We start from the raw sequence: 16168 nt of genomic DNA, 5'->3' as shown, positions 1-16168 counted from the left end.
AAGCGATTTGTAGAGAGAAAGCGACGCCAATGGCTGCGACAGGTAGATAACGGAATTTCTGGAAAAATAATCGCTCGACCGGTTTCTCGATGCGTAACAGACAAGGCAGGGTCTGTTGAAGGAAGCCATTACGATTGCGGTAACAAGTCAGGCTTTGGTCCCACGGCTTCCAATGTTTATTACATTAACCAAGGAGTTTACCGCCAAGCCGACTACATACTATCGCCATCTATACGTCAACTTTTCGTATTTTCATTGTTATCGACTTATATCGACAATGTAGGAATTTTCAAAGATATATTATCGTTTGATTAAATGGAAAAATGAAATGAAATGCTCTGAAGTAAACAAACGCACGTATGTTTCGCAATAAATGGCAAAGTATAGAGGCGACTTATATAGGCGCCGAAGCAGAAAAAGCGAAAGCGAATTCTTAGTGTGTATATCGTTTTTAACTAGCTTTCACTCTAAACGTAACGCAAATGAAAAACTTATCATAGAGGAATTACATTTATTAGGAATTGTATTTAGTGACTAAATCTCAATTAGTTCTAATATAACAATTCATATCTTGAATTAAATGATTTTGGCAATGAATAACTAAATCTAAATGTGAAGATAACTAAAGAAGTAGAACTTAAATAGAGATTTGTTTACCAAATACCATAATAAACACTGTTTTGGATATTTTATATATTTTTGCATATTATGTTCACTGTATGTATTTCTGCACCTTCAGATTTCCCATAAATGTATAAAAATCTGCAGCCTATGAATAACTTATTATTAAAATTTTGTTGTTTACTTGTAATTATTATTAATTTGCGAAAATTAAAATTTTGTTTTCGGTATTGTTAACTTTACAATTAGTACTAGATAGTAAATATCAGTGACGTCAATAAAAATTAATGTTGGTTGAAAATAACCAAAAATCGTTAGTGGTAACAAAAGAATCTTTTCGCCATCCGTAATAGTTAATGGCAACCAAAAACAACTTCAATCACCAGTCACAATTATGGTCACCAGTAACCAACAAAATTGTAATTATCTATAATAACTATTCTTAACTAAATTCATATAAACTAATCGTGGGATACGATTTTTTATGCTATGCCCGTTTTAAATTTATGTTATAAAGTTATGATCTCTGAATGTAATTGATTCTTATAATGGTACAACAAACAATTGGTACTCACCGGGCTTTCGTGGACTTGTTCGTGATTGGGATAGAAGTGGCTGTTGCCCGCTTAAACGGTGCCCGCCCTCCCGAACCCACGGACATTCCGCTTCGAGCCTGTGACAAACAGGAAAAGGCAACCAATTAATACAACACATACGATCAGATTTAAGAAAATATAATTAAACGGTACATCGTTCCCCCACTCGCCGTAAACCACTCTCGAGAGTATCTGATCCGAGTACATGTGAACGCACGCAAACATCTTTGGATTAATAGTACAGGTGCAGCGTTGAAACCGCAAGTGTGACATCCTTGACAAGATATCTTCTCTTACGAACACGAATTCGATCTGTTCACGCAGTGGATACGTATTAACTGTGGCTACCAACGAAACATGCACTAAATAATTATAGAAACGAAGGCCGCCACTCGACAACGCAATACTGGCGCATCTAACATTTTCCACAGTACGCGAATATACATATATACGTATGAACTAGGTATACATATTTTGAGAAGGACGGAACCCAGAGGTTCTCTTTGAATATTAAAATTATACTTAAGTGGCTACAAAAAATTTTTACATATCATATCACGTATTTTTTATAGTATTTATATAATATGTCATTAATTAAGTTTATGTATATTAAATTATATCATTTAGTAGCATGTCTAGTAACACTTATGAGTACGAAAATTTAGTACTATGAAAACGAAATATAGGATCTAATAAAAAGGCGTTTAACCAAAAAATAAGAGTATGTGGGTATATTCTTTTGTAGCCACTAGCCACTGTACGTATGTGCGTATGTACCGAGTTCCCTCCTAAAGCGTCCAATATTTGCCGAAACATGTTGTTTGATCCACGTCCACTATTAGAATCGATATAACTTTTCTGATACAAAAAGTCCCGATTTATTAGTTGATCACGTCACAACTTTCACTGGGATCACAAACAAAACATTTCTTAACCTATAACGCACGTAGTTCACCCATAACATCTTCCATTAGGACTACACTTCTCAAGTACACAGAAAACACGACGGAATTCGAGGTGATGCGATAAGAAGTAAATCGGCTGCGATAAGTCGAGAAATATCTACGAATACACGATGACAGATAATATATTGTATCGACTTGTTCGAAAACTATTGTAAATTACGTTATACAAAACATTTTGAAATTTTATTAGTATGTATTATATATTAACAAAATTTGAAACGAATCTATAGATTATGTATATAAAAGTTATTATGTCTCAATTACCGAATATACATGTACATACTTACATTATTATTTATATTTATAATATAGTCTACACTATAATATAGAATATTTTGCATAGCAATCATAATACAATATATATATAGTTATAATACAATATTATAGTATTTAGGAGACTCATTCCAGGGTCATAGACAAAAAATGGAATACTCTACAAACTTGTAAAAGCTATTGAACGCAATCAATTACCAAAAAGGATGAAAAAGTTTTCAAGAAAAGACTGATGAAATCATACATACGTATATGGAAAAAGTTCGAATTCTAGATAAATCTTTCTTAACTTTCGCTAAATATTTTCCAGACCTGAGACATATATATTTGGGAATATTTGCTAGCTAATAGATAAAGCAGCGTTAATATGTTATAAATGAGTGTTGAAGAAGTTAGTTACAATGTGTTGAAGAAATACCGGTTCCCAGGAGAACTGGTGAGACCCAGTGGATTTTCAGCGAATATGCACTTGGGAGAGTTTCAATCAGAAGGGTACACGTCCGTATACGTAGCTATAAAGGTTCATCGAACCTCGCCTCGCGTACGGGTTCTCGGCCAATAATAAAGATGCATGCCCGGTACGTAACTACGTTCTGTACATACGTACGTAAGTACTACCCTGCACCCGTGGCCGCTTGCTCGACGCGAAATACTCGCGGCGCACATACTAAACTCGCAATGCACACGCGACCCGTTGTCCATCCTTCTACAGGGTGTCCCCATAGAGAATACAATCAAATTCTAATCTTAATTTGAGCCCTGTGTACTCTATTAAATTCATTCAATACAATTTCCTGAAACAGGCGTCTTTTGCATAGTTGTAATAGTGGCTTCACAGATTTGAAACTATGATCATTAAATTGCAGATATTTATACATTTATGGGAAATACATAAGTGTAAAAATACATGCAAAAATACATAAAGTAAAATAAATTGCTGATTATTATTACATGTAGTTATATCCATATAGCTTTATCCTTCAGTTATATCCATAAGAATAAAAAACCGCAGTCTAATCATCATTCTAGAAGCAAGAATTAAAATGATTATTAGGCTGTAAATTCTTATTTTATGAGAAATTTAAAAACGAATGTGGTATGCCAAAATGTAGTAGATCCACTAAATTCAAGAAATTACGTTTCACATGCACCAGTCTTACATAAATTTATATAAATATTTACAGTTCAATAGGAACTAATAATATAATTAGTCCCTTGTTAAAGCTACATTCATACATGGTATTACGTAACCTAACTTCTTCGGCTTTTAATTAGGAAATTATAATCAACTTTTCATGGGTACACAACTCATCAGAATGAACGTGCGGAGGTACTGTTTGATGGAAGAGCGTGATACATAGCGATACAAGATCCGTTTGTACATAAGGCGCATGTGCATGACCGGTTAGTCGCTGCTAACACTAAGTTGCGCGCGATTCCTGTCCGCCGAAGGAATTGAAATTCCTGCAGAAACGGATCGTTGCCCGGTGTTCTCGTGGAACAGAACTAGTCTTACATAATTGGCAAATTGACAGATTCGCCATTTGGACGAACGAGCGCGGACGTGTAACCCAATGGCTCGATAATCTCGCGTTTATCATTTACAGTTGATTATAAACGATCTGTACGCTCGTGCTGTGTAGTTTGTTTGTGTTTGTGGCACGGTCAAATTTCTTCACTGTTATACAAGATTCTTAAATACTAATTTTTGGGGGGTCAGGATGGTGTTTAGGTTTCAGGTTAATGTTATGTAGATTTATAACAGCAGCAGGATACAGTTATTAGTTCTAAAACAGATGGAAATGAGGGAGTTAGTAATTAAAAAAAAGTAAATTAATTTAATTATTTAAGTCTTCAAGTTTACTTGAACCTCTATAAGATATTTCAATAAATAAGCAAAATAGATGTAGAAGAACTCCAAGATATGAGTATGAAATAGTAGAAGTACAGATTGCTGAGAATACGTCACAGATAAAGTTTCTTTGGAGTCAGGATGATGTTCAGACTTCAGGTTAAAATTATATGGATTTAGTACAGCATCTTGATAGAGTTATTAGCTCTAGAACAGATATAGACAACATAGTTAGCAATTAGAAAAAACAAACTACAGGATTTTTTAAATATTCGAACTTAGTTAAATCTCTATAAGGTAGTTCAAAAACTAATAAATAAAACGAACTTGGAAAAACATCAAGACGTTGTTATAAAACAGAAGAGGTGCACAATGCTGAGGATGTATCGACAAATACAAGGTTCCATCGGATCTGGACGTTTTTCACGTCTGGCCGCAGGGTGTGGCGATGATAGGTTTGTTTCTTCGGCCTACACTTTGTCAACGGGAGCAGCTTGGACGGTACCGTCGCTCCGCTGGGAACACCAGACAGCCCACACACGCGACACCCGCGTAAACGACTCAACGGGTCGCGCGGTAACCTTTATTATCTCTTGCCTTTCCTCTCTAACGCCCTTTAAACCGACTTCGATAAGTGTCTCGTGTACATGGTGTCTTTATTATACCCTATTATACATAACTTTTTCTGTACATACACGTTTGACCAGAACCCCCAGAAACCCCACGTCTCTTCGTATATACGTATATACACTATAAAGTGTGACATAACCTCATCGTAACCGCACCTGCACATAGGTATCCAATTTTAGGGTCAGGTAGAAATGGCTGGTGGCAGTATCAACCGTAAACGGGCGTCCAGCGTGGCGAGGGAACAAACCGGTCACGAGAGAGAGAGAGAGGAAAATCGAAACGATCCGCGTGATTCGGCAGTTCAATGCGAACTGGCTACGTCCATGCCATTCCATTCCACGTTATTCCGCTGCTGTGACCTCTCCTGACTCTCCCTCTCTCTCTTCCTCATCGGCTCGTCCCTTCGCTAGGCATCATTCCGAGCTCGGCGTTCGTCACACGAACAATCGGTTCCTCGATTTCTGTCAATGGTGTTTGTTTCCTCTTTTGTAATTAACTATTATTATCTGTGTGATAACGTGGAGCGTCTAGTCAGAATTTCCAGAAGAGTTTCATAGGAATAGAATGATGCACGAGATTACTAGTAATGCATTAGCCTCGAATAAACCAAATTGATCATCAACTTCACTTTTTCTGTCAATTCAATGTAGATAATGCAATTAGTTTCCAATTCTTAAAAAATGATGATTTATTGATGATTTACTGCTTACAAGTAAATGATATGTGTAACAGTAAATTCCATCATAAATCTTTTGAATATTTGCTAAATGCCACTTACAATAAATTTCTCCTTCTTTGGTACGACTGATAATCCGCAATGTGAGAAAATTTAGTGGAGAAAATTGATCCAAATACGATCTATGACGGAATGATATTTCACATGCTCCAACCAAAAACAAACTACAAGATACTTAGTACAAATACATATTATCAATCATATTAATAAGCCTTAATCTTTAGCGAGACCATCTTTAATACTTATTATATGTTCAAGGTAGTTATTATGGTGTATACTAATTTTTTAATAAATGCTAAGTATACCTTTGCAATAAATATCTTGCAACTTTTATATACATTTTCTATTTACATTGAAATTTTACCAATAGTAAAATTTCACAATGTTCTATACATAGCACACGTCGTATGTACATCTCGTATCCAGTACATGGTAACTGTGAACAGATGGTACATCCATTTCTACTAATCCATTTCGTGACTAGCCACAATGTATCGAAGAAAAAATTCTAGTCATCATCGGAGAGATCTTCCAACATTCCATAGTATGACAAAAAATGCTGCACATGCGATGTCGTCACGACTTTTTACCTGTTAGAAGACACGCATGAACACATATGTATAAGCACCTATACGTGATCCATCGTTCGATTGGCTCGGTCGACCTTGGTACGCGCGAACTGGGTGACCTTCTGACCTAATCGCCGCTAATTTCATTTGCCGTGCGTGTGCATTAGGTAATATGCGAATCCCCGCGCGCATGGTGGAAGTCAGCTGCAGAGAACATTCTCCGGGAGAGCTCCTGTCGCGCTCCAAATACCTGTTCGTTTCTACCCACCTGGCGTGATTACGGCTCGTGGCGTCCCACGTAGATCTAACCATGGATCAAGAAGCTGGAGCCCTATCTGGTTGTCGTGAGAATCCATTTTTTCGCCTGTCACTTTTTCTCGCTGCTCTCGATTCGAACTCCACCCTTCCAGTTTCACCTGTAACCAATTTACTACGTTTCTGTCATCCTCTTTTTAGCCCTCGGATTCGGATTCAGGGTGAAGGTGGTGTCAACGATAAGCTATCGAAGTCTGCAGGCTGAATGCCATCGAGTTTTTCTGGTTCCAATTTTTAATTTAAAATTGATAATCCTAATAGCGCTTAAGTACCAAGGCATTTGTGTGTTTGGTATATTAGAGTGTTCCTACTGCATTCTTTGGACCATTTCTTGAGCTTGAATCGTTGTTAATGTATAGAATTCTTTGTTCTCAGTTTACGCTGAAATTTGTTGTTTATCAAAATAAGAGACATGATAATTCAAACTCCAATAAAGAAGCAAAAATCATTGCGATATTGATAAAATTATATTCTGTGGCAATTGTCACCTTTCAATTGAAAATTTATATTAAATCGCATTAGGTGTTATTTTTTCATATAATCGACGTTATCAAACTTGAAATCTACCGGCATTAAATGATAGTAATAAGCTGCAAAGGGGTGCTACTTCTGAGAATCATGACTTATTATGCAAGCACCAGTCCAGAACCGTGTAATAGGCCGAATTAGTCATTAAAATTAACGGTACAGGCAGCAGGGCGGTATTTCGTGGTTTTTAGCACGGTCAGATGCAGCTAGAAGTAATTACGTTAACAGTTAACACTAACAGAGGGACTGCGGCGATTAAAAAAATTATATGTTACTCACCGGATCCTACTGCAACACTTGATCCAAACTGTACTATCGATCGAACATCTCTAAATGTTGATCGCTATTTAATTAATTTACTATCACCTTTTTCTATCTCATCTTAAAACGCGATCTACTAATAAGAGACGCGATCTGAAGGAGAACGAATGCGGAACTGCATGCGGCGCGAACGACAGCCCGCGAGAGACTGCCGGTTGCAATGACGATGCATCGTCTTCGACTTGGATGGGTAAAATGGATGGATGGATGGATAGACGGCGTAGCAGCAACGACTAATCACCATGGAGCACAAATACCAATGCAACGTTATTGCATACGAATATAAATCCGCAAACCTGCAATTTGAAAGATCGTTAGGAAAAATTGACAAAGTAATGCTTCCTGGTTTTTTATCCTATGTAGTACTGACTTTATGTATTCGTTTGTATAGATTATCTCAAAAAATATTTCAACATTCACTTGTTGAAATCTTGTTTATATAAGATTGTGTATAAAACTCATTGAAATTTCATTAGCACCGTGATAAAGCACAATTGTCACAATTATATGGATAAAATTTGAAACTAATCTGAAAATGTTTGTTGAATCTCTATTACTGTTCCAATACTTAACTGTATTGTCTAGTGAATTGTATATATTGGTCAGAACCATCCTAAATAAATTTGATTAAAGAAGAGCATTAGGATTGACCCTCGACAAATAGGGTGATAGGTTTTTTACGTAACTATGAGGGTGGGTCACTTTGTCCTTGAATGGAAGAATAGGCGGGACATGCACGTCAGGATGTTTGTCTTGCAATTAATGATATCTGACGATCAATATTCCATTGAAACTAAACGTTTGAGACAATAGTGTTAAATCAGATGAATCAGATATGACGCTTTTGGCTACCTATTGAGAGCCAAACTATCTTAACTATGTAGCTCAACATATGGCAATCAATTGGGTTAGATAAGATACGCGAGTAATAACTCATCGCCTAATTTATTCAGTAAAAATGGATCACATATTAACACCATAACCGTGTCGAAACTACTGTTACTTTAATAGTCTTTATATAATTAAAAGAAAACGGGACAACAGTGGCAAGGTGCCATTAAAAATGCAACAGTTTTGTGTTACGATGCAATGAAAAATAACTGACGATCATTCGAGTCGACATTGTGAATTATTACAGAAGCATAGAAACACCTTGAAAACTCATGGTTCAGAAAAATATCTAATACTCTGTAATCTTACTTTCAATTTTCTCTCAAATTATAATCTACTTGCGGCAAAAAAGAATATATTGCATTAAATATTGGGTCATCTTTTAAGTGGTCCTTAAGTCATCCTTTATGTGGCTTTTCTGAAAGTCTGAAATTGTTTAAACGTTTAGTTTAAAGCTTAAGATTTAACACTTAAAGTTTAAAATTGGAATAGAAAACTTAATAGAAAAAGATAAAGAATTATAAAATAAAGAACATGAGAAAATTCATCATTGATTAATTGTTGACTGTGGTAATTTATGCATTACATTAAGTATGCGCACTCTACTAATAATATATCTACAAAGTAGTGGCCTTGAAGTTCTACATTACCTGACCTAGACTTCGCTGTTAATTTGATCGACAGAACCATGCTCACAAAGAAGCAGCTGCAGCTGGAGGTACGGATGCGTCATATTCTGGCAAGTGCATCATAGTGAACGTGAGTATTCCTACCAAACTAGAGCGGCGTATGCTAAAGATAAGTCTCGGATTGGTGTATGTACCTACAACCGGTGCGGGAAGCAAGGGCAACCTTGGCCTTAGAAGTTTATATAACGAGGAAGCGCGAGGATCACGAGCTCAGTTGCGTTGATTCGTTTCGATCCACCGATACGTCAACTGGACAATCTCTCTCGACAGTCACGCTTTCTTGATGCACAGCTGCTTATAAACAACTTGGTCTCTTTTCAACTGTTCCCATGATAATCATCACTTTAATTATAGTTATTACATTGAACAGTTATTCCTTGGCAAAATTTCGAGTTTACAATTAGTGGTTTTAATTTAAGTCTTAATTGTAATTGAAGATGATTGATCTCATTTCACAGCCAATATTTGGTTCTATATGCTACCTGGAAAACAGTCGACGATCAGTCTATGAAGATTAATGCAAGTGATTTTAACAAAAATGAAATTGTTAATCATTCAGTCAGTTATGGTAATACTTTGTTATATTGGAAATTTCCAATGTTAAAAGAGTAGGGGATAAGCTGATCCGTGAAAAGTGTTCAGATCGGTTGACAATTCGAAAGATAATACGGAACGGAATACTGTTTGTGGACCGTTGAAAGTGAAACGTAGAGGCGGCGGTGACGGGAGGAGCGCGGCCAGATCGTTTGAACGTGACCATGGTGAGTAGTGGCAAGTGGCGCTTCCGGTGTGCGGGGCAAAAATCTGCATTCGGTCCCTGGAAAGTGTAACACTGTACTTCCTGGTCTTAAACATAACCATCGTGTCGAAGTAAAACGGTAATATTATGAAGCTTGATAATTTTAACATTTAACAATTTTAAACTAGAAATGTTTGAAAATCGAAATAAATTGCTAATCCAGGATATTATTATCTTTAATAGAAATTAAACCTTCTTTGAGAATAGAATGATTATTTTATAAAGCCTATTTCCTGACGTACGAATCTTAGAAGTTGCAGTGCTATTTCTGGAGGACGACATTGAGACTCTACTGCGGAAAATATATGTTCAGGTGACGCGGCAAATCTAGAATTGGAAAAAGGCGATGCATCTGATTTTACTCTGGGCGTTGGCCGCCCTAATTGGCCAAGTGGAATGTAAATGCAGCCTAGCACGGATTGTAAATGACGAAAGGTCGATCGCTTACGTTTGCACTCACGGCGACCTGGACGACCTTGACGAAATATCTAGTGATGCAGATTGGATAGAGTTTACGGTGTCGAGGTTCAGTCTTATCACCGACAATGCGTTCTGGCGTTTCAAGAACCTCCAGAGACTTTCTTTCTATAATTGTCACATCAATTTCATCAGTCCGGGTGCTTTTACTGGTTTAGATAGACTGGAATGGTTGATATTCCATGGTACCAAAATGCACGTAGCTAGGACCGCTTGGTTCCGCCCTTTGACAAACTTGCGCAGACTTATCCTGGATAGGTAATTTTTATTTTTAATAGTTACCTTGTAAGCAAAATAGCGTTAAACGATTTAGAATTATTTTATAAACTAATCACAAATTATTCAAATCATAAAATATACAATGGCATACGAAAGCTTTCGTACACTTAACATAGAAATCTTTTATTTTTGTATTGTGCGTGTTATATAAAACATTTGAGATTTTATTACCACTGTAGTGAGATAAGAATGTCATGATTCTTTTGGCAAAATTTGAATCCGATCTGAAAATATATGAAGAAGTTGCCAAGACATTTGTTGAAAACTTATATTTAGCAAAAAATTGATATACAATACGAATAAGCAACCCAAGCATATAATAAGAATGAAAAATAGTCACACTGAATATTATGATTAGTTATTAATATTGTGGATGCTTGTCTAAAATGTTTAAATATTTGTGCGATCCTTGCAAAATATACAATATTTACAAGGATCGCACAAATATTATTGTATATTGTACAATATACAATACTTGTACTAAATATCATGTAACTACTGTATATATTTTCAGAATTGTTAAAAGTTTTACCAACACAATCACGATAATTGAGTGTCATTACAGTACTAATGAATATTCAATGTGTTTCATATAACACACGTAATATGCTCATAAAAGGAGCCAACAAATGTACGAATAATTCCCCGAGCCATTGTATGTATATGCTTTCTACATTGAAGAAGATAAAGTCGAATTTTGAATGTTTGAAATTACCTATGCTATTCTCGGGATCTATTTTGATTACGCGAATCAAAATTGAAGCCGCCGCTAGGACAAAAATGGTACCGGTTGCATAAAAACAACCCGATGAACGATGATCTGGTTGTCAACAGGGAACATAATTGAAAACATGATGTCACGATCTAAAAAGATTTCCAAAATAAGCATCGTAGGCCGAGGTTATTTGCAAGAAGAGACGTGGAAACGCGGCATTTCCTTCTTTGCGAAACGCCAGCGCTCTTACTGACTTCATTGTAAATCTGTTGTTACGTAAAAATGATAATAAACCTCTCAATCGGTACAAAGCACGTCGGGATTGTTTACAGATGCGATTTGGTGCACATAGAGCCCGACCTATTCCGCATGCTGCCCAGATTGGAAGTTCTTGGTCTGCGTGATAACGATCTCAACTGCTTACCGATCGACGAACTGCCTTATCTACGCATGCTCCGGACCGTACGAATCGATGGTAATCCCTGGCTCTGCGAATGTCGACGAAAACTTGATGAATATTTTCGATCTCGTTCTATCGTCCAGGAAGTCGAATGTTTGAAGCAAATTAACGACTGTAGGAAATATCAATGCATGACTCCCATTGGCTTCACTGTTCTTCCTTCTACTCTCACTACTCAACAATTACATGATTTTAATAGGGTAAGTACATAGTGGTCCATTACAATGTTAGTAAAATTTCAAAATGTTTTGCTATACAAATATCGTATGCCCATTTCCTGCAAAATTTGAGCTTTTATATGTAAAAAATAGTCCTTGACTGTTTCTTGTATAAAAATCACATTTGTATCTAGATCATAATTTTGTCAAAAATAACATTTTTGTTTATTGTCTTTAGTCCATATAGAGTTATTTTTAAGAACCATGATCCCATCTTTATCATTTTATGTTCCTGAAAAGGAACAATGCACAATTTGCATGCAATTTTATAATAGAATTATTTACTTACTTACTTATAATAGAATTAATAAATATAATACAACAATTTCTCAAAAATACATGCAAGTCCGAAATTTAATATTAAGCGTACTGTACGTAATTTCATTTCTTAATTTTCCTATTAATCTTGATCTTAATTACAGGATCGTACGATCATTCGTGGAAATGAATTTCAAACGAACGTATTCACTTCCCTGGACAGACTTCCAGATAAAACTACCTGGATAGAGATATCTGGTTTAAAGATAGACACGCTACCAAGGTACGCGTTCTTTAGATTTGGGAATAGTTTGAGGACCTTGGATTTGGTCGACTGTGGCATCACTACGATCGAAGATGGAGCTTTTGCAGGTTTGCATAAGCTGCAACGACTGTCCTTAGTTGGTAATAGGTTACCAGTTCTGAGGGTCAATTGGTTTCGAGACCTCGTCAGTCTTCAACAATTAATTTTGGAACGAAATGGCATAGAGAAGATTGAAAGAACCGCATTGTGGCACGTTGGAGATTCTTTGCGACATCTCGATATTCAAGATAACCTGCTTCGATGCATAACCACTGAGGAACTGGCTGAATTGACAAAGTTAGAGAGGCTAGACGCAATGAAAAATCCATGGCTTTGTACTTGCAGAACAAATCTACAAAACTTCCTTACCCAGAGAAACGTAGGATTCGAAATTAATGCAGGCCGGTGTTATCAGAGTGAGAATGAAATTCCAGATGGCAGAACTGGCTGGCACGAGCAACAGGTAATACGCTAATCATTTTTTTCAACCTGTTTAATTTAAAATGCTTATCTCAGAAAACAAAGACAACATTCATTTAAAATTTTTACAAAAAGGTCATTGAGAAAAAGTTAATTTTTGTCAAGTCTAAATGCAAGACAATAATCACTATATCTTCAAAAGATTTTTCAAAAAATGAACCTGATAAGAAGTATCAACTTTTCAATGTTTTGATTAAGAATAACCATTATCAGCGATGAAAGGAATTTTATTTCGTTTACGTTTACTTATTTTGATATCTGGTAGCAGTAACCAAGTAAATTTTAATCTCTTGCAATCGTTACTGGTAACCAAAGTTATTTAATCTATGATGTACTATAACTTTAGTTTGAGTTATAACTGGACTGCACTTTTCTATGTATTTATATAAAACTTTAAGATGCAGAAATTATATAGGATTTCTCATAAGTAAAAATAACTTCTACAGAATTTTATTGCTTTACTTGTATCCACAAAAATATAAAGGTGCATAAATACCCATAGTCTAATTATAAGATTATGATTTCTGGTTGATCTCAATCGAGTAAAAATAATAATCTTCTTTTATGTGTAGACCATTCAAAATACTTCTTTTACCACTGGAAAAGTGCAATGGACTTCTTTCGAAAACAGCCTCAATCAAACGAACATTTCCGTAATTGGGACACCTCCTCCACCTTTTGTAACTCCTTCGCCACCAGAAGTTCACATCGTTTCCTCTTCACCAAGTATTTATACGGGTGCTTGTAATCCAGAGAAAACCAGCAGCAATACAGTCTACACTTGTCGAGCTATTACATCAATCGAGGAACTAAATTTGATACCTTCAACAGCTCGCGAGATTCGAATTATCTTATCGAACATCAAGAAGATTCCCGAGAACACTTTTGCGCGCTTTAACGGTTACTTATCGAAGTTAGAGCTTCGAGACTGTGGTATCGAAAGTATCAAGCCGCGCGCCTTTTCAAATCTTCGTAACTTGGAACACTTGTCCCTTCGAAGCAACCAACTAGAGTCCATAAATTGGGATATGGTCCAAGGTCTTCACAACCTAAAACATCTAGACGTATCTCACAACAATATATATAGAATTACGAACGATGTGTTCGATCATTTACCGTACCTTATTAGTTTAGACGTGTCTGATAACGCCATGAACTGCATCGGTATAGAGTATATAGCCCATCAATTACGCTACTTATCGTCTTTGGATGTTTCTAATAACCCTTGGAGTTGCCTGTGTGGGACCAAATTAGCAGAATTTCTCGACTCACGAGGCATACAGTATAATAGAAGTTCACTCCTTTTGAAGGAAGATTGTTACGCTTCTCCGGTACCGGAAGTTACTCATAGCCCGTCAATTTCAATGACAATTAGCCCAACGGCTAGGAACGAAACTATAGAAGGAACCTGCATTATCATGGAAGATACAACCAGGATTCGATATCGATGTACGGGTGGTAATCTGTTGTTGCTACAATCAATAAGACAGGATGCAACATCGATTGAATTTTATGAGGGTCACCTACCTAGGCTACCTGCAGAGTCGCTCAGGAGATTTGTAAATCTACAAGAACTTGTTATTAGAAATTCCGAGTTAACCACTGTAGAGGAAGGCGCATTTAATGGTTTGAATAAATTAGAGAATTTGACGATACAGGACAATCCTCTGGAAATGGTTGGATCTTCCTGGTTTGCATTCCCGAACTTGGGAAGATTAGATTTGCGTGGTAATTCCATCAAGTATATCGAATCTGGATCGTTTCGATATTTAAAAAATTTAACATATTTAAATCTCGAGGGTAATGACTTAAGATGCATATTTACTAGTGACTTAAACGATATGCCTAATGTTTATATCGTTGAATTTTCTGGGAATCCTCTGAAATGGAGGTGTAGAGTCGAATTGGAGCAATTCTTAGAGGCTCGAAAGATTAGGTTTATCAAAATCGAGAATTCCTGCGAGGGTAAGACATTGGTGAGAAATCTTTTACTGGTAAATAAGACGGATGGATCGTTTGATTGTCCATCAGAGTGTTCGAAAGCTTCCATTAGTCGAAATTTGTTCGTTCTATTTATACTACCATCGCTGATAACACTAGCCCATTAAGCGACGTTAAATTCGATACCTAACTATGGTACAATGATATGTGTTCATTTATTGCAAAACGCATTTTGCACACCTGTTCGGATAATTAATAGAGACTAAATGTTTATATGTGTTAACAGAGATTTCCTTTCTGGTGATAGTATTACCTTCGTCGGTGAATTCATTTTAAGGCACGTCGAGTTTGCAACTTCTGTTTATAACTAGACTGCGAATCGTGTATTTGTGCAAAATTTAAAGATGCAAAAATGCATAGAATTCGTACAATATACAAGAATGTATGCAGCACCCAGAATAGAGCATTTCTTATGATTTCTAATAGGTAAAATGAATCTCCATTTAAGTTAGAACTTTTTAATTATGTTCACAAAAATATAAATTTGCATGAATATCTGCAGTCTCTTTATAAAGTATGATAGTTTTTGACGAGTTAAACTTTATATGAATTTTATATACGCATAACTCTTCAAATAATCATTTCCGCGCCCCAGAATCAATATTTTTGGATTCTATATATCAAAAACCATCGTATATTATAAAACTAATTACAAATTCTGCGTATTCCTAAACGAAGTTGAATCTAATTTTTTTAATAATAAAGATACTTACATAATAAAGATATTTACACTGGAAGAGTGTTATGAAATTCTGTAACGCAGTGCTTAATAAGCATAACATACAAGGATTTAGTAATGATAGCTGCTAAGAGGGACCATTGAAGATCAAGAATATGGAACATATTACAAGCTATAATTGCGTATATTTCTTTAATTTGCAGTTTAACTAGTTACTTATTAGATTTACGTGCCATATCGTATTTTATTAGGATATGAATATATTCTTGTAAAAAATTAGATTTTATTTTTTTTATAAATATCTTCAGTAAGAAAAACTGTATTACAGTTAAATATTTATTATGTTACAACTGTAAATAATTTAGGAGGACACGAACGAAAGCAGCTATGTAAGAAAGATTAAACCAGCGACAAATTAACTAATTTATGCTTGAATAGTTGTAATTTGCAATTGCACAAATAAATAATTTATTGTAAGCTGACCTAACTTTTATTCTTCATCCATTAATCAA

The 16168-nt window shown here is 35.7% G+C and overlaps 2 protein-coding genes across 14 annotated transcripts in view; one reads left to right on the top strand and one right to left on the bottom strand.

Moving 5' to 3' along the window:
* LOC117242349 (cytospin-A) overlaps positions 1–7612 on the bottom strand; it is a 28868-nt gene extending 21256 nt beyond the window's left edge. For 2 of the 7 annotated variants that reach the window (XM_033508922.1, XM_033508923.1), the window contains exons 1-2: positions 1995–2048; positions 1197–1294 (exon numbers count right to left, since the gene is read on the bottom strand). In XM_033508922.1, the coding sequence (XP_033364813.1) occupies positions 1197–1294; positions 1995–2033 (137 nt within the window). In that variant the 5' untranslated portion in view covers positions 2034–2048. Of the gene's footprint in view, positions 1–1196; positions 1295–1370; positions 1558–1994; positions 2049–5092; positions 5254–6510; positions 6659–7124; positions 7292–7364 lie in introns of those variants that run through there. The other 5 variants (XM_033508924.1, XM_033508925.1, XM_033508918.1 and 2 more) reach the window with 5 other exon arrangements.
* Positions 7613–9211: 1599 nt separating this feature from the next.
* Positions 9212–16138, top strand: LOC117242351 (protein slit-like). Of its 7 annotated transcripts, none has more exons than XM_033508933.1 (5): positions 9212–9747; positions 10099–10520; positions 11589–11916; positions 12357–12959; positions 13549–15084. In XM_033508933.1, exons 2-5 carry the CDS (start codon positions 10132–10134, stop codon positions 15082–15084), a joined length of 2856 nt encoding a protein of 951 aa, XP_033364824.1. In that variant the 5' UTR covers positions 9212–9747; positions 10099–10131. The 7 variants fall into 7 exon arrangements, with proteins under 7 accessions (XP_033364824.1, XP_033364823.1, XP_033364821.1 ...); XM_033508932.1 differs by having other exon boundaries at positions 10037–10520; XM_033508930.1 differs by having other exon boundaries at positions 9212–9864; positions 10040–10520.
* Positions 16139–16168: the final 30 nt, after the last annotated feature.

Source organism: Bombus vosnesenskii, unplaced genomic scaffold (genome assembly GCF_011952255.1).
Source record: "Bombus vosnesenskii isolate JDL3184/JDL3185 unplaced genomic scaffold, Bvos_JDL3184-5_v1.1 scf7180000016274, whole genome shotgun sequence".
Lineage (NCBI taxonomy): Eukaryota > Metazoa > Arthropoda > Insecta > Hymenoptera > Apidae > Bombus > Bombus vosnesenskii.
This window is presented reverse-complemented; position numbering and strand designations above follow the sequence as displayed.